Below are 27,850 nucleotides of genomic sequence, written 5' to 3' on the forward strand. Positions count from 1 at the left end.
GCTAATCGGTAAAACTTAGCAAGTGTTTATTCAGTACAAACGCTTTGTCCGACTGTTTTGACATTTTAATACTTACTAACGAAACATAGTTTAAAAGGCATCATTTTAATTACCGTTTTGCTATTTTTAGCTGTAACTTTTTTATAAAGTGCAACCATTGTTGTTAGGTTTATCAGCCCGTGCCTGTTTTTCATATTTTTATAACTGATGCTTAATGGTATTTAAGAAACAATATCGGACTCGAAGCTAGAATTCCGCTAATATTTATTCAGTACATGTGTTGCTAGATAAATAAAATTTTACGACAATGAGGGCTCCCTGGCGTTTAACATTAATTTTAAATAGGGTTTACCCATCATTTCGGGTAAATAGAAGTTTATTAATGCTCCGTGCGCTCTTTTAACCCTTAATTAGGCGCATTGAGAAAATCACTCAATTAGGCGCATGGGGTCTTAAATGACCCCAAAAAAGTATTGAGAAAAGAGTATCAAAAAGGAATAAAACTTAATGGATTTCTTTAGTAATTAATAAAGTACTTTAATATACTTAACTTTAAGAAACAAATACATACTATGACATTAAAAATATTAGAAAAAAAAACAAAAATAGTAAACCTCTCTTTAAACTAATTTTTTTGGCATAGCCAAGATCAACTTAAGAAATAAAGTTTATTCAGCCTCATCAGCGGAATCTTCTGTTCTGCATCCGACGCAGTAAATCCTTGAGTGTTGCTGACAAATAAATTTACGACACTTGAAACATTTTGGTGGCACTTTTTTGTCGTCCTTTCTAGGACATGATGAACAGCGCCCGCGCTTAGCTGTTGATTGATAAACCGCCTTGTTCACATTATAAACTTCACGGAGCCGTCTTTTTGTTGTCGCTGGTACAGCACGTAGTTGTATGCGACGTTTTTGGTGACCTTCCACATGTGCCGCAGCTATTTTCTTCAAGAAAATCCGTCTTGTATAAGTCAAAGTCTTCTCAGTATTCGCTTTGTGTATGACAAATGGGTTGATTCCAGATATGTTTATACTTCAGGTAAATGTAAAATAATATTTTGTGCACGGGTCCTTACTGCGTTCGATGGTGGTACTTTACACCATTTCACTTTCGGGCCATTTCTCTGAGTATGTCGAGATAAAAAATAATTATCTTCCGTCGATACAGGGATGTCTTGAATATGTTCAGACTCCTCAATTTCGCTTTCTGAATTATGAGCACTATCAATGACAGCATCGTTTAAAGTTTTGTCTTGCGAATCCGAACCAGCAACATCTTGCTCTTCATCAAGCACTTCATCCAGCCATTGCAATATTTGTTTGTCGTTAGGCATTTCAATTCAAAAAAAAGAAAAAGCATAGAAAAAAACTCAAAAATACATAAAGAAATCATACCGTATCAAAATACACACATACAAAGATAAACAGTAAACAATATACTAATATAAACACAAAAAAAAATCACAAAAGTAAAAACTTACCTTTGCCAAAAAATGGAACGTAACTGGGCGCATGGGGTCAGGTCTCTAAAGAACAGCGATGTGTGTGCAAGAGTTAATGTTCTGGATGCGACTAATTTGCATACCCCGAGGGGAATGAGGAAGCTAGAAAGAGCGTTAGTACGCTCTGAAGACTGTAAGCCATTATTTTTTGAATTTTAAGCGGCCCTGACCCCATGCGCCTAATTAAGGGTTAAACGGTTAGGATCATTGTAATAGACTCTTTAGTAGCTAAATACCATGATTATGTTAAATTATTGCCCATTATATTTTTATATTAATGTATAAGATATATATATTATTTTATTTCTGTATCGTTAATAAATTCTATTTCTATTAAAATTTCACATTATTTTGAGGCAGTAATATCAAGCACTGGAAATATATGGGCAATTGTTATATTATTTAAAAATTAACATACATATATAAGGGGCATGAGAACGAAACAATTTTATAAAAAGTAGTTTTATTTTTCTTAAATGGCAACACTACTCGACCCCGTCACTCTTTTGTGACAACTTCCGGTAAACGGATTTAGAGTGGTGGGGTTGAAACAGCGTTTTGATTATTTAGTCGGGAGCTCGGTCACTCGTTCGATAACCATAGAAGTGATAAGTTGTCTAGTGGAAACTAGTGGAAAAAATGCACTAGCATAGTTCACACTAACTATGATTGTTATGGTTCAAACTATGGCTTATAAAAGTATTCACTGTGCATTGGAATTTTTCTGATTATAATTTTAGTTTTTTAACAATTTTAAAACATAGTATTATAAATAGTTCTATAACATTTCGCCAAAAATAGTTAAAAATAAATTTACGTATTGAATATTGATGTACATTCAAATATGACTTTTTGTAGCTAATAAATTAGTTCAAAGTTATAAAGTTATCCTTAACCAAGGACGTTTAAGCATAAAGATATTAGATTATAATAGAAATAATTAATGAGAAAACGATGCAAAAATATTACATATAGAATTGTCTATTACTTGGTTATGTTGTGACATTATTTAAATGAACACCCGCCCGACTGTCTAAACTCTTTGTGTTGTTTTTCCCGTAGGTGTATAAATAGCCATAAAATTTTGTTAATATACGCATTCCTTCTAAGCCATTCGGACTACTTCTAGAACATAAACAATTTATTTACCTACAAGCAAGTACATTATATGGAGCAGTAGAAGCTTGAGGCTTGCGATCGTAGGTCCCTGGTTTGATTCTCGGGTTATAATCTTATATAATTCACATTTTCGCATTGATTACCTAGGTTTGCCACAGTTTCCTGAGGATGGACAGCATCGACCTCTGGACATCAGAATACGACACTGCGACTGCCAACCCGCCTGCCAAGCGTGACGAATATGATATATCCCTCCATAGATATCTTTAGAAAAGGCCTTTGCGACGATGTACGTATATGCTAAGTACTTAAAAATCATCAGTTTGTACACCAGTCCTAACAACAAAAATATCAACAAACTCACAACCGTACGGCAGCGGAATAGTGTGATTATATTTGTTTTGCTAACGTCTAATGTTTGCTTAGGACGAAATGAATGAACTTCACACACGTACTTTGACCCCAATGCTTACAAAGACTAGTGTCTATCAAATTCATAGTTCAAGAATATATCTCATAAATTCATAAAAATTATCTCCTATGAAAATCTTCGCTGCCTTGTTTCCAAATTAATTGAACAAAACAAAAATTATAAATTTTAATACAAGTTTCGTCCAAGTCGATTAAACAATTATTTTTATTAATATGAATGACACGAAACAATAAGCAGTCGTTTGTCTCTACAACTCCTGTTAATATATGTAAGTACCCCTCTAGTTATGCCTCTGACAGCGAGTAAAGACTTCACATCTAAGAACATCAAGGCGTCATGAGCTTGTGACAGCTTAACATGGAATTCAAAAACACTTCCACAGCCAATAAAACTTAAAAATCACTTATTTAATGTAAAATTTTATTGTAGATATTCAAAACTTTTTTGGAATTTGGTTAGTTGATTAATTTGCAGGGTTGATATTATAATGTATACATCAAATATTCTTAAATATCCTTTAAAAAGTGTAACTGTAAATTTTCTGTCTGGCCGAAAAAGTCCGCAGATCAACATTATTAACCTTCAGTAGCTTAATCACATATATAAAAGTACATACAAGTTCCAACTGAAAAGATACATATTTTGAATTTGAATAAACACTTTATCAGACAGTTCTGAAATTTTAAGTCTAACTAATGAAATATAAAATAACCACTAGTGGGACAAACTCTTATTCGCACAAAGTGTCTACTTAATATCGCAATATATTCGACGAGCTGCAGTCGCCAAATAACCATTTCATAATACATTCGCACACACTTCGCGGTAAATTCTCAATAGCCCGGGTACCGGTTGATATACCTTTTGAGCTATTTAAGTTATATTTTGAGACGGAGATTTCATCGTTTACTAATAGGAGATCATCACTTTCTGGTGAAAAATATAACGTCACCATCATCTATTTCTCCCCAAGCAACAAAAAAAATCGTGAAAAACATTAAGAGTAGAATCACAAGTTGAAATTGCCACTGCTTAGGTTGTATTTGTTCGTATTGTCCTAAGCAAACCGGGACTGTTGCTCTATTCTCAGCGTATGTTTGTACACCTGGCGACAAATGCACAGACATAAGTATCAAACACAACCAGCCGCAAAAGTTACGACCCGTGTTAATGGTTGTAACAAATAAAAATATTTACACGAAATTTGTGTTTTATGCATATAGAAGGTTTTTTCTTCTTTGTTATTTCAAGCTGTTCTTTTTAAGTTTGATCTTTCGTTGTAGTTATAGCAAAAGAGAATATTATTTGGTGCCTAAGTACAGAATTTGGTTGTTTTAGGTTTATTACCGTCGTACTTGGTGTATTCATTAAGCCCTCTCCTTTTTTTAGGCCGGAAGCGCCCACTACAAGGCGTAGGCAAAGATTGATACGATGACCAGTCTTATGCTTCCTGCATTGAGTAATTTCTTACGACGTTTCGGCCCTAACGGCCATCAGTTGTACAAGCGACGTGCCTCACCCACTAGATCGCACCATTAGATCTACGTTGGTGACCATGATTTTTCTGTGGATCTCCTCATTTCTTAATCTATCTTACAGCGATACTCCAAGTATAGCTCCTTCCATTGCTCTCTGGGTGACATTCAGACTCCTTGTGCTGGTAAGTCGTAACCGTTCGTTTTCAGACATTGCGATAGTTTGGATAAGATATTTCGTAGCTTCCAAACTTTGCTACTTAACGTAATAAGAACAAACGCTGTGATAAAGTATTTTTAGATTTAAAATATCTTGCAAACATTACATTATATATATCATATGCTATGATGTGATGTCCTAGAGAATGTTATTTTAGTTACATAGGAAACCGTAAGAAATATGTTGAATCAATTGTTGAAACTTTTGTATAGATAGAAATAACGTTTTTGATATTTATTATCCGTAGAAGTATTTTTGGTATATTGTTAAATTAGGAAAGATAATTTAAATCAGAGTTCCCCAAATTTTAGGTACTGTAAGGACATGTTGCTTTTAAACAAATTCTTCTCTTTGTTACTGGGATTAAAAGTTTCTTTAATTGGATACGAGTGGGCGCTGAAACTGTTTATATATAACAGATGGTGAGGTGGCCCACGCTCCGAATGCTCTACGGCAGAGTTCCCCAAACTTATTTGTGTCGTAGACCGCTTGCCATGTTTTTACGTGTTGGGTAGACCCCCTACTTACCTGATATAGATTTCCTGTAAATTTTTAACTGCAGTGAAGTTTATTGTTAAAAACTTAAAGACCCCCATTTTCATTTCATGGACCCCCAAATTTTTTTTCGCTGACGTAGACCCCTTGCAGGTTGTCATAGACCCCTAGGGTCGATATAGACCACTTTGGGAATCACTGGTTTATATAATATAAAATATTTAAATTTAAGTGTGGTAGGTGTTGGTATACAGTGGATCACTGTTCCTATTTGCTTACAATATCAACCTAAAATAGAGACGCACGTATATAAAACAAATAATAAAAGCCGGCCAGCCAAACGCTGATGTCGTTAAATCTATTTTATGCGCCAAGGAGAGCCCGAATAAGCCTTTGATACTGTTAATTTTCTGTTCGTGAGAAAATCAGAATGCTTTATTGTATGACCCTTAGAAAGTTATCAAAATATAAAGAAGGCTTTTGGTAAATTTTGTTATATTTCGCTTTTCTGTATAAAGTTTTATTAACATAATATAAAACATTTAAACACCTTAATCCGCAAAGGTTTTAAATATTTTGTATTTGAATTGGGCGTATTTTTTTAATAGAAATGAAACTTCCCATTTTATTTAATTCATGCAACTGTTTTGAATTTTGAATGAATATATAAACTTATTACGTAATTAACTTGTTGTTTATATTCGGAATTACGGTTTTTCATATACGGATAAAATAAAAAAATAATTACTTATCAACGTCTATCAAAAAAATGTCGCTGCTCTTAATAAAGTTTATTTTTCGATAAAATTTTTATTGAGGCAACGGTTTATTAATTAGAAATGGGTCAACAGCAATAAAAATATTAGTTCATGTATGGTTACTGAACTGTACTGAACATAATTTCTATTTTCGATATATCGATTATTCGAGTGTTATTATACATTCATTTAAAATAATATTGACCTTTATTAAATACCTATAACAAAGACGTCCTATACGAATCTACTCTAAACAAAAAGGTAATATAACATTTCGGAAATTAAAGTTAACTTTTTCTAAATTAAATAAAATAAAAGGTAATAAATTATTAAGAATAAATAAAATTATAATCAGTTAAAGTTATAACTAATTATCATTTTATATTAACATATGCACAATATTATCTTTTATTGTGAAGTCCTTTCAATTGAGGTCCAGAGCTACATCCTTAATTCTACTTCTAAAATCTGTGTGCTCATTTTTAAAAGATTCCGTAGTTTAAAAATGCGAAATTAAAACTCTTATTATTATATTTTATTAGCAATTATATACGAGTACTTGACGTGACAGTATTATTTCACATACATTCATTGTCAAAGCGTATCTCTAACCAAATTATTCTTTACTTAAATTATGTTTTCTGTTGATATTCTGAATAAATGTATCGAAAGAAATATATGTATTTACAGTTTCCTTTAAGACCTTTAAACAATATGTACGAATGACTATTCAATTCAACTGAATTCATTTAAATTAAAAATAGTTGTATTTAAATAGGCTCTTACATTGACTTATTCATCGTCACTTAACATTAAGTAATAAGCTAACACCGGCTCAAATAGCTGATCTGCTATTTGAGGCAATTCCGTATGTACAGCCCGGGAATATATACAAGCCCGGAAGTAACATAATACTTTCCTTTTTATTCATATATTTAATGAACTATTGTCAAAAGACCACAAGTAGTGGTAATAATTAATGATCTACCATATTTAACACAAATACGTATTAGTATTAAAGTTTAACAATATTTAAGATTACAAAGTAAATAAAAAATATTTTTTTTTATTATAAGCTATTATAATAAATCATGTATATGAATGTATAAAAGGCATTAAACAACATGCGCAGTCGTGAATGCTACGATGTTTAAAAATTTCGAAGCAATCAGTGAAATATTCTCTTTCTATTCTTTCATTCAAACCGACGAAGCCGCGGTACGAGTATTGTTATAAATAACAAATTAATTCCAGAGTGAACTCTATACAAGGTATACAACTAGAGTAATTGGAAAATATAATGCTAAGGAAACAAAAATAAGCGACATTACAACTTGCTCAAGCATCTGCTTCGTCAGTGGTTGCTTTGTCTTCGGTTAAAATAACCATAATGTTTATAACCATCTTGTATTCGTTTGGTTTTGTAAACAGCTATGGACGCGGGTACTTTTATTTCTGTTTATTTCAATTTATTTCAAATGCTAAAAATGCTATTACTGTTTCTAAGTTAAGGTTCTGGAACGAATACCATATACCCGTAAGTGAAGCCCTGGAGGTTGGTTCATAAGGTGAACAGACTATCTTGTTAAGGTTATTGGAAAACTCTACATCCGTATTTTTCAACCTTATATGTCATACCCCACCTTAGCCTTTCTAAAATTCTTACGCCCCCTGTAAAAAACATTTTTTTACATTAAAGCGAAGATCGCATCCCGTGGGGCTTGGGCCCCACGTTGAGAAAAATGTTTAGACGTAGGTTGATTCCCATCGGTCCTATTATAAATCTACGAGGAAGGCTTATGTTCAGCATGATAATTGTTTAGTACGGTTTTTACTTGTCTCAAATATGGATTTGTGATTTTTATATTTTTCTGTCACATGACACGAACCACACCTGAATGTACGATACGAAGTTGGTACTCACATAATATTAATTATGTCAAAAAGGTTTACAGCACAAACATAAATCTCAGCTACAATTTCTATGTACAGTTATTGTTATATTTATTCATTTCAATACTATCCACTGAGAATCATTTACACAATTAAAGCAATGCCAGATGAGCCTGATTTGCGAAACTAATAGAAATTTCCTTATAATTTTTTTATTTAACTTAAAGCAACAAGAGTTCCAAGCGTTGTCTGATCTGTGTAGAACCTATACCTAACTCAGGTGGGTTTTTTGTAATCACTTTTAGAATAACCTTAATGCAGTTATAGATTATCACTTCAAAAATAATTTACACTTTTTCACAAGTTTTTGTTTAATTTGCGATGAATGTTATAGGAAATATGATACTCTGATAGTACACTATCACTATCATCATATATTATAGTATCACTTTATCATTTACCGTTATATGATGAAGGAAAAGTTCAGTCGTTTTTTATTCAATTAGTATAAGATTTGTTTGAAAACTTATTTTTAAAAGTAACTATAAACTCAATATTTGTCATAAAATGTTAAAAAATACTTAATATGAAACGGAAGGAATGGAAGATTGAAGAATTAAAACTTAAAAAAAATTTACTCAATTTTTTTTCCGAGTCAAGATAGAGACCAGGCAAAGTACAAGTAATGTAAAATCTAAACTACTCATAACGTGTGATGTCTTCACAAAGACACGCAAGGGGTAAACTTTAGTTGGATATTTTACGTAATATAAGCACATTACAAGAAGAAACTGAGTATGTTAGTCGCCGCAAAGCGTCGGCTAAGCGATAATGTGTAAACACGTAGATAAACGCAAGAAAATCACAAAAGACCGGGCCGAGATACTTTCCTTCTTACCCTTTTTCTAACATAAAGCCTAAAATAAGATCCGCTCGTAAAAACTACACGGAATTTCTTTGCTCCCTAAAGTACCCAAATTATAAATAAAACCGTTATACGTTAGTTTTGCCGTTACGCAAATACTGTTTTTCTAGTAACGGCCTCTTTTCCAGTGGTATTATATATTGCTTTAAAATTTCTACATAACACTAAAAAAACTAACAGGTTTTCTTTGCACCACCTTGGAGTGATCAGTAGAGACTGCCTATAAGGTTTTATGTTCCCTATTACATAAAATATTAAAAGTTTAAATAAATATTTAAATGAATTTAATCAAGAGGTACATGCTTAAACTTACAATACGTACTTACGGAGTTATTTCAATTTTTCGAATAAATCTCTAAATTTAATTCGTCAAATAAGTCAAAGCACCAGATTAATATTAAAAAAAATTGAGTAAAGCCCTGTTTTTTTATAAGAGCTAACAACACAATTATCCATGCGTAAAATCTTTATTGATATATTCCTGTCTTTTTCTCCATTCATGTTGTCACTGCTTATGTTTTTCTTTACTGCCGAAAACCGTCAATTTTATTACTTTTAAAATATGCTTATTAATTGACATTTCCATAAAACTATACTAAATAAACAAAGAAGGTTGTAATTATCGAGAAAATTCTTAAAGAAATCTCAGATGATTGTTGAAAGTAATGGAGAAGGAATATTTATGTACGGCCCTCCAATTACTTGATGTTGTTACCGTGATTAATGGACAGTATTAATCTTTACTCAAACACTTATCACCGGTCAAGACTAATGATGGAAAATCTTGACACGTTGTTACTGAAACGGCTACGAGAAATTTTTCTTTTTAACCATTATAGTTTTCGTAAGATCTTACGGTAGTAAGAACTGGACTGTTCCTGTTTCATCATCAACTGCTGGATATAGATCTTCTCCATAAATTACCAATGGAAGCGGTCTACATAGATCCAAACAAGATCGTCTGTCCATCTTGGAGGTAGATGTCTTTTTGCCGTTCGTAGTTTCCATTCTAGAAACTTAAGGTTTGATGCTTACTACAATTCGGAGGCAAGCAATCACCACGCTCTATTAACAAGAAACAATTATTCGATAATCTTTTCCGATCGATGATTAGTCGGTGATGTGATATGTATATTTCAGTGTACAAGTAAATAGCGTGGTATGCTAATTCCTCAGGTCCGTTTTTCATAAGTTATTATTGACAAAACATATCATATCTGGTGGCAGGTATAAATTTCTGTATTATCGGTAAAACTAAATCTAATCAACTAATTATTGATTGAAGTAATTAAATGATTGAGCGTTATTTATAAAAAGTATTCAAGGAAAGAGTATGGAAGGCTTTATATCTGGTACTTTTTTTTAGGAAGAATTCTATCTATTGCTAGAAATGATATGCCAGCGAAAATGGCAAAATCGTACTGGCGAAAAAATAAAAAGATTTCTGTTATTAGCCAACAATAATAAAATTATACAAATTTTATAGTAGAAATTAGTATGAAAGCAAATTTCCTTTTCTCTAGACATTTTTCGATTTTCAACATAGTATGACAAGGACATGGCCCAGTTTATTTTTATTTTGAATGAGCAAGTCTATAGAAGAATAATAATTCAACAATAAATAACTACTGCAGCCTATTAAAATAAATAACTATATAGATTTTAATGCTCCAACTGCTGTGTCATTTCAAAATAAATAAATAAACTATGAAAAAATAAAACAAGTCACCAACGCCAGGTCAAACTTTGACTATTAAAAAAACATCACTTACGCACTGTTCCGAAGTAATGGCATAAATCTATTAAGAACACATTCGTTATACAAATCTATATATACCAGGATAATCTAATGCAAATATGAAATAAATTCAAGAGGCCATTACCAACAAAGCGACTACGAAACAAAAATTACAAATTTGAACTTGCCTTCGCTTTTAAATGTTATAGTTGACTACTTAATACAAAGTCGTCTGAAGCAAGAGTTGGGACGAAACTTCACTTTTAATCACCAGAGGCCAATTCGACAAAATGAAACCTTTTGACGTTGACTCTCTAGAGATTGCATTCTATTTTACTTAAGTGGAAGTACTTAACTAGATGAGACAGGATGCACAAAAGTAATTATTAAAACGTAAACTAATAAACCGGAAAATATCATCCTTCTTTTACTCAATATTATTACAAACCTTGTGAAATTGATACATTATGATCTTGGATCCCTTATACTTATCAATGTGACAGAAGGAGTTCGTAGTTAATTTCCAAGTGGGATTGTCTTGATCTTCGCTTTGTGCCTTTAACCATTCATTCATTCATTGACACGGAATCATTTCAACACAAAAATCATTAATATCTTCAAAATATACTTTCATTTATCGTACAATAAATCAGGACATGTAGGAGTTAATGATTAGTCATTCTGTCCCAAGGAGTTTAAATACCCTTTGTGGATTCAAAGAAAGAGATAAACTAAATGAATAAAGATCTGGAAGACAGATTTAAACAAACTTAGTAAAAATGCCGAATATATCAACACTGCCATATTAAAAGTGCTATTTATAGTTTGTGTTAAATTTACAAAAAAAATACTGACATTATGCTAGCAAAACAATAATAACATCACTTGATCACGCGTATTTTATTGTAAATTCGATCGTTATACGATTTGGTTAAAGCTTTAAATTTTTGCAATTACATATAAAAACGTCAGAAGTATCAAGTTGTGATTTTTATGAAAGAATGTTTAAGTTTAAAACTAGTTGGTATTCTTGCGTGTATACGGCAGTTATTACGGAGACTCGAGCAACTTCACATCTCTCTTCTGCGCTTTCCCCTTATACTAGAAATAGTTGCAAAGCGGCTTTAACGCAATGCGCGTAAATGTGGCCTACTTTGCTGATTTTAATACGATATATTTTCAGCTTATTAATAAATATTTCCACTTGACATAAATTGAACTCTGAGGACTATTACCGACTGATGCGATGTCAAATCCAAGACACCTTATTAAACGATCACTCGTCAAGAAAGGAAATTAAAAAAAAAAACATCCATTATATATCTCCTGTGTAAAATATTTCACAATTGTTACATGATTACGTTAATATCTATTTCAATTGTCTTTAATATATTGGTTTATACATCTAGGTATAGGTAGTGCCAAAATTGTAATGTTACTACTGCACGAAATATGGAATGACAGTCCTCGATTCAGTTTATAGACATCAACTCCAAGATATAGGTTTCCCCAAAGATATGTATTGGGGGTTATATCAGGCTTGACAGGCGGATTAGCGATCGCATTGTGGTGTCATAGTATGCAGAGGACGTTGTTACTTATCATCTAGAAACTTGTTAATTAGTAGTGGCAAGCCTTCGTTATTAATGTACAAAATGTGAATTATATAGAAAACTGAAACCTCGGAATTGAACCCGCGACCTACCATCTGAGTCTCAGTCCTCTATCGCTGGGCTAATACTGCTCGAAGGTAATACGAGACCGAACTGATCAATTCCTGAGCATTTTTCATATTCAGCTACACGTCAAAAACGTAGACCTCGAATAAGGCTGATCGAAGTGGTATGAATGCTATCGAGATGTGGTGTTAGAGGAAGAAACAATATTTTGTGGACTGCATTCCGCACCGACTGCATTTCGCGCGATCATTAAACCAAAAATTGACTTCGGCGTGATCTGCTTGCGCTTAGCCAGGAAGCACGAAAAAACCTCGAACAAGTGATGTTGATTAGAAAAGTCGACTGCAAATATTCGAGAGGTCGTAGTCCCAACAGTCAGTCTGACTAATTCCGCTTGACACCTAACACTAATTTTCAAGATGTGCATCACGATGCTAAAGATAGGAACCGCTAGCACAGTATAATAAACCGTGATAAGAGACGAAAGATTCTTTTGTATTTGTCAATTACTCATAGATATATAAAATATTACTTAACAGCTTCTTTTTCTAGTATTACTGTATTATTTTTTCTAAATCTTCTTCACTCTAATAATCATTATAAGTTTCGTTTTGTTAGTTAGACTTTTTTATTTATTGTGAAAGCTGCTATTTTAATATAAATAACCTGAATTTCACAAGTGAACTTAAATTAGCATTGGTGCGATGCAAGCTTCATGCTGTTTAAATTTAAACGTTAAACCAAACAGTTATTCACATTTCAGTCACGTCTTACAGCGTTTATGCAAAGTTTACGGCTTTAATGCATTTTTCAAATATACACTGCGCTATGGCCTTCTCGTATTCTTTTGTGGTCGCACTAAAAGGATATTTTAGCAACAATTCTTAAATATACTATCTAAACGTACTATACTATATGATTGATTATATTTATATGTGTTTATGTATTATTTGATATCAATTATTGTATGGAACTCACTATCCAAAAAGCAATGGTGTCATAAATAAAAAATAAAGTAATTATAATATTGTAGAAAAAACTGTTTTAAAAATTCGGATTACTACATATTGAAATGAAATACTTTCCTGTCCTGTCCTATGTGTTCCTACAGGCTTTGTACTTCCTAAAGTTATATGTCTATCCGTTGTGATAGGAATATAAATTAATTTAACATATTTCAGAAAAATCGCATTTTATTTAAATTCTAAATATCCTCATGAATCGTGGTTTTTTTACAATATAAGTAGTAAGTTTATTGCTGATCAATTAGCCATGCATTCATCCCTTTAAATCATGTATTAATACTGTGATAATTATACCTAAAAGAGAATCTCTATTAAACTGTAATAAAAAACACCAAACTGCAGTGATAAGGATAGGTGAATGGGATAGAATAGAAGAGAAAGATAGATAGAGTTATAGAAAAAAAGATAATAAAAAATTAAATGTGATGAAATTAATAAAAGAAAAACAAAATCCTTTCCAGAGAAACGAGGGCCCTACCGAGGATCAAAAAAATCCCTTTAAACGTTTTACAACTATTGTCAATCGCCCTATATTATACAATTGTTATAAAGAGTCTATCTTTTAATACGGTTAAGAGGTTTTCTTTAAGACATTGTTCGAAACAATACGATACAATAATGATAGATAATGGGATTACATGCTTTGAGAACACCGGGGTGACTTACACGTCACCTGCCTTGAACGTAATGCTGTACCCATGTGCAATTCGACGTTTAATAAGGAAGTAACAATGTGAAAGGGTAGAGCGTAAACTGGAACAAGGACAAATGAATTCAAGTCTTTTGAAATACTTATTTTATCATACATATTTGTTATAAGATTTTAGATTTCTAGATTTAAGATTTTAAGATTAAGTTTTTAAAGCATCGTGTCAGCAGAATGATCCCCACGATGACCTTTAACTATTCTATGACATTCTTTGTTCTCTCGAAAATCAAAAATAAACAAATAGGAATTCCTAAAAGCTTTTGCCTATTAGTTAGATGAAATTGATTAACCGAATACAACTTAGTCTTTCCTCTGATTACTCGATTGTATATTTTTAAAACAACTTACACGTGTACATATAAATTTAAAAAAGAAATCTGGACCTGATTTGTGCGTTTATCACCACTTAATATTTTATTATGTGACTATGTCAAACAGATACAATCGAATCCAATGAAGAATAAAAAATCAAAATCCGTGATCGATACAGTCTCTTAAAAAAGCGATAAAAATTTATCATAATATTTTTAAAAAATAGACACCTGAACACGTGACCATGATGGACAACTATACAATAAAATTTTACATGATTACCAAACGTTTTTCTTTTTAAAACAATAATAAGTTAAACAAATCATTTATTTTAAATTTTTGTTCAAAAACTCCATAACAGGTGCCCACTGCAAAGCATAGGCCTTCCCCGAAGATTTACGCTGTGACCGGTCTCATCCAGGAACTTCCCGCGAACCTAACTAAGTATATCATAGGTTTATCTAGAGGGGTTCTAATCACGCCGCGTCTACCGGCTCGTGGTGGCAACTGAAAAATCTTTCAGGCCCTATAAGAGCGATGTCCTCCGCTCACTGCCAATGAGTAATTCTTTGAGTTACGTCACGTACATCTTGGTTCTTCTACGAAATATGACAACTACGAACTTGTTATTCACTTATTACAGCTGATAACTTAGACACAGGCAAATCTAATTTATTTTAATAATTAGATTATTTTAATTTTAGTAATTTATCGTTATACATTTACGTGTTTTATATCGAGAAACCGACGCTTATAACGAAAGACGTCTAACTGGACATTATAAATAGACTTGCCCGCTCATCACATACACTTAACGTCAAGTGAAAACTCCTTTGTTGCCTTTTTCTTTATAAATATCAATTTAACCATATAAATATAACTCTCATTCCATTCGCTTCAAACACGACAATGATCCAATTCTGTCAAGTGGTTTTCACGCTCCACAAAGAGACGGACGTGTGCTTCTTGCGAACAAATGTTACAAATGGCTCGTGCATTGTCCATACTTTAAACATTTCGCTCGTGCTAACTGATCACTCTAACAGAAAAACATAATTCTTACAAATATACTTTTGACCTTTTACGAAAATACCTCTTCTTAGTAAACTTATATTTTGTATATTAAATATACTAAGATGTTATTAAAAATTTAAGATTTTTTTTAATTTATCTGTAGTGTTTGCGTGTTATTGGCAATTCTGAAAATAAAAAAATACATTTGAAATCTTATAAAACAATTTCTTTTGCGAATTTACTTATCGATATACCATTTATTAATTCATTCGTATTTTTATTGACATAGGACTACTTGTGTACGTCACGTCATGAGAAGATTATTCTTCATTCCTGAATCTTCAAATTGCGCCTAATTTGATAGAAACTAGAATCAAAGAAACTAGAAGCTTTCTTCTTGACTGTTCTCTTACATAAGGTACGGGGTCAGCCGTGCTCTATTACTAGCTGGTGGCGAAGTTTTAATAGGAATGCGTAATACCTACCCAATCCGTCGACAATCGTGTCATGGGCCTGTGAAATGGATACTAGTCAGATTCTCAAAGTTTCACTTTTGATATGGTTCATAGCTATTTGATTACCAATAAGCGATACTAACGCTTATGAACACTTGCCAAGGGTTTTTCTCCGAAATTGTCCCTTTTATCCAGTTTTAAAAAGCTCCGACCCGAATAAAAATCATTAATATCCGTATTACGTTTACATTTTAACTTTTATCAATGGTTAAGAAAATATAAATCGTTTAGTAAGCACAGGTCATTAAAAAAACTTAGTACACGGCTATATATAAAATTAAAACTTGGAGAACTTTCTTCCTCGCATGTGTGCCCGGGGTAAATACATTAAAATAGAGAGAACCGAGCCTCAGAGCAACTTTACATTTCTTTACAGTGCATTCCCCCGAGCTAGGAAAACTAGCGGGGCGCCTGTACTGTTACGGCGAAGTACTATAATATTAATAACGCCAGATTTAACGATATAAATATTGTATTAAAAATAAATCATAACGATGTTTAATTTTCATATTTCATTTTATTGAAGAGCTTTAATTGATTTACATTCTAGACGAATCCCTGAATGATGAATACGTGGTAAAAACAGTTTACGTTTGGAAAGCTACATAAAACATAGCATATATATTTATTAAAGACAATCATCAATACATTATTCATAGAGTTACAAAAAAATAATAAAATCACGATAACGAATAGTGGCACGGCGCTATATTAGTTACGCATCGACATCTAAATGTAAATAATAAATTGCGAAAAAATAATCACGGACCATTAAGATATAATAAATTTTTCGTGTTGGAATTGAGAAAAGTAAAAATTGACAATACATTGACACTAATCATTATAAAAATTCGGCCAAGTCGAGGTATATCCGTAATTATAAGAAATCCGAGGTAAAAAATTTCAAGGCACTTTCAAAAAGACACTCCATGTACACCTTCTAAACGACCTCATAGCATGGGGATTTTTTATCGCAACAACTAAAACAAAGCTTCAGAGGCTTACTTAAATTAATAACATTAAACTGTTTTAGACGCCTTTAACACCCTGACTCCTCATGAAAAGCTATAAATGCCAAATGGAAAAACAATCCCAATATGTGACGGAATTTGCATTTTAGTAAAAACTTTTTAAACAAGACGCCTGTAACGCAAGATTAGCAAAAATGTACCAATGCCGACGACGGCTATAACATAAATTTTGCTGCAAGGCTACCTTAAAAAGGAACACATTAAAAAAATTAAAAATAAGCCGATTAGCTTAAATAAAAATGTTAGGGGGACACGACTACATTTTTAATAAATTTTTATTTCTAATCAACTATACATTTACCTTCGTTATCAACAACCTTTTGCCATCTAGTACACAAATTTTCAATGCCGAAGCGGTAAAAATCAATCGGTTTTTTTGTAAAATAAGTCGACAGAAACGACATTACTTTCCGGTCCCCCTAATATATTTTTCCTACTTTTCAAATCCTTAACAAGCTATTTTAAATTTTGATTTTTAATTCTTGAAGTGAGTCAATTTAATATCAATCGTCTAACATTACTTGCTAAAATCTTATTTTCTACAATTTATTAAATTTAAGGTGTACAGAATGTAGTTAGTCTGTTTGCCGTCTACACCTAACAACTCATCATAACATAAATAACAACAGTAAAAACTAAACGATTAAATTCATTAAATCCTATATACAGCTATTACTGACTTTTAACATTATGCAGGAACAATATTGCTAGCTTCGTTCTTGACTAGTAACAGAAATATGTATTCGCAAGTTCGTTGAACTTATCGTGATCGTTCAATAACTGTTAGAGACAAAATAATAGATCTAGATCTCAATCATTTTAAACAATCAAGGTCTGCGTCTAGACTTCTACGTTTCGATATTATTTTACATCCATCTGGAGTTTCACACGAGGTCTTCAAAAAGAGAAAAAAATGTTAGTTGTTATGGAATCAATTTTTAGTACACTTTTAATATTTGTGGTATTTTATAATATTCTACATTTTTAAACTGTTACATTTTACATCTTTAAAAAATATTACTTAAATTTTTTTACTATAAGCTTTAAGTTTTAAAGTAAAAGTTAAATCATACCAAGACAATATTAAAATTTTCTGGTTGTTTTAACTAAATAATGTATTCCACCTTGTTTTCCTCTGCTTTTTGCCAACTACCCAAATCTTGAAATGGATTATCGTGCAACTAGCAGGCTAGCTTTAAATCTTACAAGCGGCGGTGACCTTATTATAGATTGTAGCGTAGGTTGACAGCGAATTCGATTTAGAAGAGACCTTTGACGTGTGTCGTTTTTTTGTTTTTGTTCATTTCCGTACCGTAGAACGAAAGGGATAGGGAAACAGAATAAGATTTTTTTTAATAATTTTGCTTAATTTTTTTTTCCTTATTTTAAATTACATATTGTACCTAGGCTTTTATATTATTTGAACCATTTTATTATCACTAATTAAAAGTAAAGTTGAACGTAGTTAAAAAACCAGGAGATCCCTAGGATATCCGTAAAAACGTGAACACTTCGTACTATGATTCTTAGAAATGGATTAAAACCCGTAATTAGGTAAATTTCAAACTATGGAATACGTTTGTAAAAGTTAACTATATCTTTTCAAAATACATTATTCGTCATTGATGCTACGTTTTTCATGGCCCAATTTTTGGAAACTTTCGTTCACCCCCTGTAATGGTTCACAGGGTCTTTTTACAACAAATTTATCATTTTTTTCACATAATATCTTATTTTCGCTACCATCTTTTATCTGTCACAATGTCAAACATTCTTTCTTCGGTGAAAAGTTAACCAATAAATATCTGTAAACACAAAGTCAATCATTAATAAGCAAAAATCAACTTATGCATAATTCGATTAATGTGGGATAGCTTGAAGCAGTATTTTTCAAGCTTTTATATACTGTACCCCACCATAGCCTTTCTAAAATTCTTAACAACCTCTATGTAATATAAAAATATGTAATATATTTTTTTATTAAAGCGAAAGGATTAAACTCGTGTCGAGTTAACTTTCGAATTGCCCTCCTCAATAATCAAATTGCTCCCCTGTGGGGCATGGGCCCTACGTTGGGAAACACTAACTTAAAACATAGCTACTAGGTTAAAAAGTAAAAAACGTCAAGTTTATAATAAGAAAAATTATTAGAACAATACGAATCCCAGCTTAGACCGTAAATGTTTCTCTCAGGGCTATTGTCGTGGTTCACAGACGCTACGAAATATTCCAATTCAAGGCAAACTCCGAACTGTAGATGTAAGTATGAACAATAACGCTTTAATTATAAATCAACTTTCCAAAATTCATACCGCGTTGCGGGTTAAAACTTTCTACACGAGCGTCATAACCACACTTCTTTTAGCCAGAACACGGTAAATAATAAATGTTTACCTTTCGTATTTTACGTTCGAACAAAAACCATGGTGATGTTCCACATTTCATTGTATGACACCAAATTGAATAAAGAATAGATTATATCAAGAATCGATACCCGTGCAATATTCCTGTTCATTGTTACGCTGTGTTCGATTTTTTAAAATATGTTCTCACGTCGGTAAAAATAGTCCATAATAAACGTTCTTATAGGAATCGATAATAAACGTTCTTTTAGGAAATAAACATACAATACAATAATTAGCATAGAAGTAGATTATTATAATTGTTTCAGCAGGACATAAAGCTCTACCATAGATTTTTATCAGGACCGGCTGGAAGCGGCCTTGATTCAGCGTCCTCGGAAGACCCTAATAGGTAATAAGGTCATCTTCATCATAAAAATTTAAACCAAAAGCCATGTAAGCAGTAAACGCAGTGTTATAAAGATACTATTATACCGAAACTTCCATTGAACTATAACCTTACAGTTCAACAAACATTCGTATCTGCCAGATCAACTAAGAAACAATTTAATAATTAACAAACTTTACTAATTTTCTTCGTGTGGTTTGACTAATTCTCTATATTTCCTCACTTCTTGTTTCCTTACTTTTTACCAAATCTTTAAAGCTCCGTAATGTTGTAAACATTTTTAAGTTTAAGGTATTTGTTATATTATAATCATAAAATGAATCTTTTTTCCAAAACCCTTACTTAATTATCTGTCATAGTTTTGAATACACACATTCGTAAGAAATTTCCACGAAATAACCTTCCATTTCATGAGTTTAAATTTAAAATAAAAAGAATTTTACTAAACAAATATTAACTACAATATCATTAAGAATTTTTATTTGATCGAAATGAGTGTAACTTGGTTTGTTGAAATTTTTTATGGTGGATAGTTAATTAAGATTGCATTTAAAAAGAACAACTATGAAGTTTCTGGCCGACCATTTTCAGCAGATCGCGATTCTGAACTGGTTGTAGCAGATTACTTATAAACTGACTATACTGACTCATTTTGTCATCTTCAAAATAATTAACAATATTTCGTGTAAATGCCTACTTGAATAAGTATATCTTAAATTTTGATTAATACGCCTCAATTAATCATAGGACTTTCAACTCGATCTAAGAATAAAAAATCGAACATAAATGTTTATACATTACGTTAAAAATATAGAATAATATGCTTTCCAAAATAACTTTCTACTTTTTATTTTCTCTATCTTTCAGCTTCCATTGACTATAAATTTAGTGTAGGACTCTTTAATTTGTCCTAACTTTTCCTCGTTTTGCACAGCAAGCGTGCAGTTACTATTTGCTACCTTCATAATATTATCATTCTCGTCTTCATATTATCATACTGGATTTTTGGTCTTTCCTGTGGCTGTATCTGCTCTCATAGACTCCACTCTAACTAGTGAGTGCATCATAAAACTTGTTTCCTAGAAATGTGGCCGATCACATTCCCATTTAAGTCTTGCTACTTTAATGGCTAATATCTGTGAACTTACTCTGATTTTTGTGTCGGGCTTTTAACTTTTAGTTCCGTAGAGTGAAATCTTTCAGCTTGGTCTACATTTACTTATCTATATTATTATTATACTTATCTACATTTACCCTATAAGCAATCCGTAGTCATGGTCTCCATTCTTACAGGTTCTTCCACCAGAAATATTTTTTCCGGACAATATGGTTCCGGCTCATTACCATTTGTGTCTTACTTGTCTAAAGCTATTACCGAATTTACTTTGAATTCTGTACCATTTGTTAGCCACTTGATTAATGAAAATAAATATATAATTTATTTATTCAACATAGGAACTTTTAACAGAACTCTTATCTATATAATTTTTGACTCTACTCTGCTTCGCAAGGTATTATAGTTGTGGAAGAGAAGCAAGAAGAAAGTCCACAGCAACACGTCTTTTAATAAAGTTTGATAACACAGATTTATACATATCGGATATCGGATACGGATGATTGACGGGTGCTGGCTGCAACGAGTCCCGTCTTTGCTGCCTTGCTGTCTGCTAAGACAGACGTAATAGTCGTCGATTACATAGACCGTCGCGGCTTCGAACAACTCTTGCGATACCATTACTGCGAGCCAACTCAACTTAACTCCGTCGCGACTGCCCGCTGCGCTCTTGATGCGGCTTATAAATTTCTATGTCCTCCACTTGCAGAACGTTGTGCCCGTCGTCTAGACGAAATGTTAGACGCCGGTGCTGCTCTAGAGATATTACGCGATCTGCGTTTCTTGTGCGCCAGACTCCCGGGGGCAGCATCGGCACCGCCTCTCCCCGCGTTGACGGACGACGCGGCAGCGCGGTCCCTAGCCCAATGTTCATGCTGGTGTGATTCTCTAGCGCACAATGTTCTTCTAGTTCTTGATGAGAATGCCGACGAAGCACTTACGGACGAGCGCCTTGAGGAACTTACTTACGAAGATCTTGCACTGATCGTGAAACGCGACACGTTGCGGGTGTCCAGCGAACTGGTTCTTGCCGAGGCCTTATCGCGTTGGAGCACAGCTGTTTGCAAACGCACCAAGCGAGAGCTTACTCCCAGCAACAAACGTGTGGCGTTGGGTGAATTGGCGTACTGTCCGCGTTACTTGTTGCTGTCCGGGGAAGAGTTAGACCGTGCATTGGGGCTAGAATTATTGGAGCCAATGGAAAGAGCACTTGTATTAGCTCGAGCTAGAAAATTATCTGCACCTGTTCCTGTAGGTGCTGAACAAGAGGCTTTACTTCGGCACTGGGCTCGCCCGAGACCAACGACGCCTGCGGCACTCCCCGTGCATTTGAGCCCACGCTCCGAGCCACCAGATGTTCAACCTAGCAAATTGTGTGCACGCCGTGCAAAGAGGCCGAAACGACATAGTTATGCTCCAGAAGAAAGGAAAATCCCGAAACGCGGATGCTGTTCTACCTTATGCGACGGTCTCCTGAGAGCCTTTATCTGCTTATTTGATTAAGCTCAAGGATAAGGATGTCTTTATAAAAAAAATATTATATATATATATGAATTTGTACTCTTTCGCACAGATCCTAATACAGTATACAAAATTTGATAGAATATTGTATAAAATTACTGCGATTATGTTCTTAGACCGTGACTTTTTTCGTCCAAAAGTCTATTTCCAACTATTTCTAAACGTAACTACATTAACAATCTGGATGTTTGGATTTCTGATAAATTATTATAGTTTTATTGTAAATGTGTAGAAAAATAAGGAATTACGTAGTATGAACGAAAGGTATGGTGACTTCTTTAAAGAAATATTAAGAGCTACAATTTTTGTATTTTTCCAAAATTTGTACTTATCCTGTACTCGTAAATAAATATACATATATCAAGGCATTAACCATCCTCAAGGAGGAAGAGAAAATTTGTTATTTGATTCCGTCATAAAATTTGAAACATTGAATTTTCTTTGCTTTAAATTTTTTATAATGTTTGAAAGAAGTCAAATACATGAAATGTATAATAATTAATGTTTGCATGCATTTTATTCTATTATATGATAGATTTACTTGTTTCTGAACAAGAATGTAGTAGTGTATGTACTATGTTTAAAGCTTTTATAGCTTTGTAGTAAAATCTAAATGCTTTGTTAGACGAAATGTTAGGTTAGACAAATTATGTAAAATTATTGTTTTTTTCTTTTCGACACTGCTTCTTTGTATTTTATATTGTTAAATAATTTGCAACACGTCGTACTACATATCATCAATAACGTTTTACGGAATTTTATTAAAAAAAACCTTATTCCGTTTATTAGCAACGAATTAGAGATTTTTTGCAGCAGAAACTTTGGTACAGCCAGTTCTTCACAGTGCCTTGAAAATTCACTATTTCCAACCTACGCTAATTTTTTAAATTAATTGTAATTATTGTATACGTACATAATATTATCATAAATAGATTGGTGATATTACTGATATCACTGTAAGTACATCACTTTTGCTTTATCTAGATTCGTTTTTATTCGAGACCCAATTTGCTTCGAAATTACTTTAATTCTTTAAGTAATGAAAACATCAAGCAGTAATTTATTAAAAAAATTGCAGAATGGGATGGATATATTTAATATGCATTAACTTGATTTGTAAATCAAAAAACCGGTAATTTTGTACCCATACCACAACAATATTAGTTAATTATAATCCACCTATAAACAGCGCACTCCATGTTTCAAACTTATTGGGGATTATCCCTATTAAGGCATTTCATCGGCGGATTGGGACCCATAGCCAAATGATTTACGGAAAAGTATTCCGTTGCTCAACATTAAGCTTATGTTTCTTTATTTTATAGACTATTAAATCATTGGTAATAGATTGAATAGCTTGGTCACACTAGTTATATTGAACTATCATTAGCGATTGGCAATCCTGAGTTCGAATTTAAAAATTAACTTCATCGGTTTCATTTTTATAGTTTTTTATTTACCCGTTTAATTCAAATAATTAATCGCTAAATTCATTTGGACAAGATGTGCAGTTTTCAGTTAGAAATAAGTTTTGTATAAATTATCAGTATCAGAGCTTGTGAAAATTTTAATATTATAATAACTTTAATTTTGATCATATTAGAGCAATTAAGTGATTTGTTTAAAAGTTAATTTCCAAATGTGTTTTTTCACCTATTTGTTCTCTAATACTGAAATTTAGTTTTTGGACGTATGTAGTTCTCCTTTTTCTACTTTTCAGCCGATGGATACCCACTGCAAACTATATAACTTTCGCAATGATCGCCACGATGACTAGTCATTAGCTGCCTCCATTCAGCGAATTCTCGCGATCTTAGTTACGTTGTCGGTCTAACTAGGACATACCCACTCTGCGTCTACTAGCTCATGGTCCACTCGAGAAACTTTCTGCTCTAATAGCCATCGATTGGACGAACGATGTAATCCGCCCACTGCCATTTCAGACAAGCAATTCTTCCAGCGACGTCCGGACTTTGGGTCTCCTACGAACCTCCTCATTTCTGATTCATACTTTTGTTTTGAAAATTAAATATTGTTTACCCGTAGTGCTATCAAAAATAATATATGTTGTGAACACTTTTAACACTTGTAGTTAATTTACATAAGTACTATTTCAATAAAAATATAAAAAACTGTAAATGAAAACGTAGTTTTGAGTATAAAAATAAAAATATGTGACATCTCTAACAAAAACTCGGTGTTTTCACAAAGTAGAAGTCTATGTATATATCTAGTTAGTAATTATGGGTACAAATTAATTAGCAAATAGTATAAAACGCCCTTATTGTCAATACCTTATAATCATCATCAGTTCAACCATAGGACATCCACTGCCTATGATTTCCAATACGACCGATTGCAACTGGCATCTAACGGCCAATTTAACAAGATCTGTCTACCTCATAATATTGCGTCATAATAATTTTCATATTACAAAAAGTAACAAAAATTTTTGCCCTATGCTAAGGTAATAAGGTAATACTCTACTATTTTTTATTTGTAGTTTGCTATTGTGAGATAGTGTTATTGTTTAAAAAGTAAATAAATTGTAAAATGCATAATTAAAACACGCAATAATGGTATACACCTACCATTTGTATCTAAAAGAAATAAACGAATATATCAAATAATGTAAATCATATTTTCTGCGCCAATTTCTAACTTTGAATAAAAACAATTGACTTCATAAGCATATTCGTTAATAATTCATTTTTCACGTTTCGAAAGTTTTTTACCGTTGAAATTTTTAAACAATAGAAAAGTTAATGGAAGTAAATAAAGTTAGTTATAGTTGGTTTGTGCAATTAAATAATATTAAACGGTTGAAACTTGACTGTTGAGAATTTACTTTTATAGTTTTTATTAATTTTAGTTTGAAATGAAATCACTAATTTAATATTAAATTATTATTATTTTTAAAACATCCTTAAAACAGTATAATTTATTTATTTAGAACACTTCTTAAACAATTTATGTATAACAGCAAACATAATACCAAAGGCATTCTTTACTAGTTAATAATTGGGTTAACTGGTACAAAGCAGTTTACAGATAATATAATCATATTATTAAAAACCTTTAAATGTTTTTCCTTTACAAAACAATTAGGAAGATTGCATAGGGACGACTCAGTTTGCGTAATGCGTATAAGACTAGACTTAAGAATTTAATAATAAATTTTAATTACAATTAATTACTCTATATTAAAAATATATATTTTACTTTCATTTCTAAATTAAGCTAACATTGTACTTTCTGCACCGTGTTAGTTGAAGTAGCAGTGGGAAAGTCGGGGGAAGACGACGGAACAGCAAGCGCAGCATATGTTCATCCACAGAGTGGACAGACGACGACTCTTAAAGCCGTCGGAAGATGCTGGGTGCACAACGATTCCAACTGTTCCTATAGGAAATATCTAAAGGAGATCTATGTCCAGTAACGGACATCTTACAATTAAAAAAAAATTATCTAATCTAATATATAAAATTCTCGTGTCACGGTGTTCGAACTTGAACTCCTCTGAAACGGCTTGACCGATTTTTACCAAATTTTATATGCGTATTTAGTAGGTCTGAGAATCGGCTACTATCTATTTTTCATACCCTTAAGTGATAAGGGTTGTTCATCCTTAAAAAAAATTTTTATTTTTTTGACGAAATTTTTCGTTTTTATTTTTTTTTTGATACAACATACAAAAATACATATAACCCTAAATTTTCACTCCTCTACGATCAACCCTTATTTTTAAATTGAAAATTAAAAATTTTTTTTTTTTGCAAAACAACGTTTGCGGGATCAGCTAGTTTCATATAAATATAACGTACACAATACCTAATACAATATAATTTAAACTATGTTTATATCCGTACAATAAATGAACATAGATTTATCTAAGTTAGTTATGCACAAACTTAAACGTTCAATTAAAAGTATACAATAAAAGACATAGTTGAGCGAAAGCCGAACCTTTCTAAGACAACGCTTGTCATTACAACTGATTGGTTTCTTCAAATTCACATTATCAGACGTTGGTCCCTATGCATACTAATGATGATTTTACTAATTAACTTCCAACAAAATGCGGTGAATTCGTAAGATGAAATATCATCAAAAACTCTTCTTATTTTCTCAATGTGTTTTCAATAAAAACATTTACAAATACAAACAATATATGCAAATTTTAGATAAATAAATCCCATATTAATTAGAAGTGTTATGAATTCCACGTTTATTTGTTAATTTTATTTACATTATTCATGTGCTATAATTTGAATTAGTGTTCGTTTGCAACCAAAACAAGCGTTAAAATTAATTAACAAATTTCCAAAACTTATCTATAGGATGCCGACATGTTACAATGGTTGTAATATGCAAATTAGTTTTTGGATCACAATAAATTTCATAATAACCGTTTTACGTAAATTATATCAATAAACAATATTCGTAGTTTCAATTTATACTCGTAATATAATTCTGTTAAGAATCATATTAATAAATCCACATAATGCGCAGTGTACTAAGCCACTAAAGCCTTAAGGCTCTGGAGTAGGAACTATGAACCGGCAAACGCAGCGTAAGATTTCCTTACATAACATTATCGAAGATGGATCGACCCTACTAAGGTCTTCGGAGAATACTGTATACTGGCTGTTTCAAACCAGTTCTGTTGGAAATCAATAGAGGAGGGCCGTGTCCTTTGATGAACATTGACGACGATGAACGTCCTTTTACTGAAATGATGATATTGGCCCAAAAAGAATACTTGCAAACAGTGAAAAAAATATTTAATAGATCGCAACATTAAGAAAGGAACAAAGGCTCAAATAAAAGAACGATCAGCTCACAAAAAAAGGTAAAATAAATAGAATGGATACATTTAAAACGTGGTAAAAAAAATTATGTATCATGGACTCTTGTCGTATTATACATATATAAAATGATATATTAGATATATAAGATGAAATAACGTCTCCTGGCTTTGGTTCTAGAATGATGAATACTTACTATATATTTATTTATTTATATATATATATATATATATATATATATATATATATATATATATATATATATATATATATACTTTCCCACATCGTGTCATCAACAAACGAGACTGGTTGTCCAGGGAAAAATGGCTCAAGATCCAGATATCGCCATAGTTTGCGATGAATGAAAGTAAGGCGCATTATTTCGTCCTTAAATCTTTACGTGCGAATTACCCCGCAAAAAGATAAATGTAGAGGGACTTTTTGGAAGACCATACCGAAAGGACACGACTAAGAAAATATTTGCAAAATCGAAATAAATTATTCTATATTTTAATTTAAAACTATAAATGACATTGCGCTAAGCTGCGAATAGGTGACAGTAATACTATCACATGCAACTCACTAAAACATTATAAATTAATTAATGATGTAATTATTGTAATATGATGATAAAAAATACAAACACACAACAATCTACATATGTCAAGTAAGTCATTTAAAAATGTTGCTGCTTATACTATTTCGTGTACAAAAAGCAAACGTTGTCGTTCAATTATTCAAGAAAATTTCAAAATTCTACCCTTGCTACACAGATACCTAAAACTTTCTACCACGTACAGCATCGGATATT

The 27,850-nt window shown here is 32.2% G+C and overlaps 1 protein-coding gene across 1 annotated transcript; it reads left to right on the forward strand.

Annotated features, from left to right (window-relative positions):
- Window positions 1–21,217: 21,217 nt before the first annotated feature.
- On the forward strand, window positions 21,218–22,213 carry LOC137930374 (BTB/POZ domain-containing protein 6-like; the record flags this gene model as incomplete). The annotated part of the gene is made up of 1 exon (XM_068773616.1): window positions 21,218–22,213. A coding segment is annotated over one exon (996 nt), but the record flags the coding sequence as incomplete, so codon positions are not given.
- Between the last annotated feature and the right edge of the window lie 5,637 nt (window positions 22,214–27,850).

Source organism: Battus philenor, unplaced genomic scaffold (assembly GCF_028537555.1).
Source record: "Battus philenor isolate CCGP_79_NKW_IND1 unplaced genomic scaffold, ilBatPhil1.0.hap1 SCAF_6, whole genome shotgun sequence".
In the NCBI taxonomy this organism is placed as follows: domain Eukaryota; kingdom Metazoa; phylum Arthropoda; class Insecta; order Lepidoptera; family Papilionidae; genus Battus; species Battus philenor.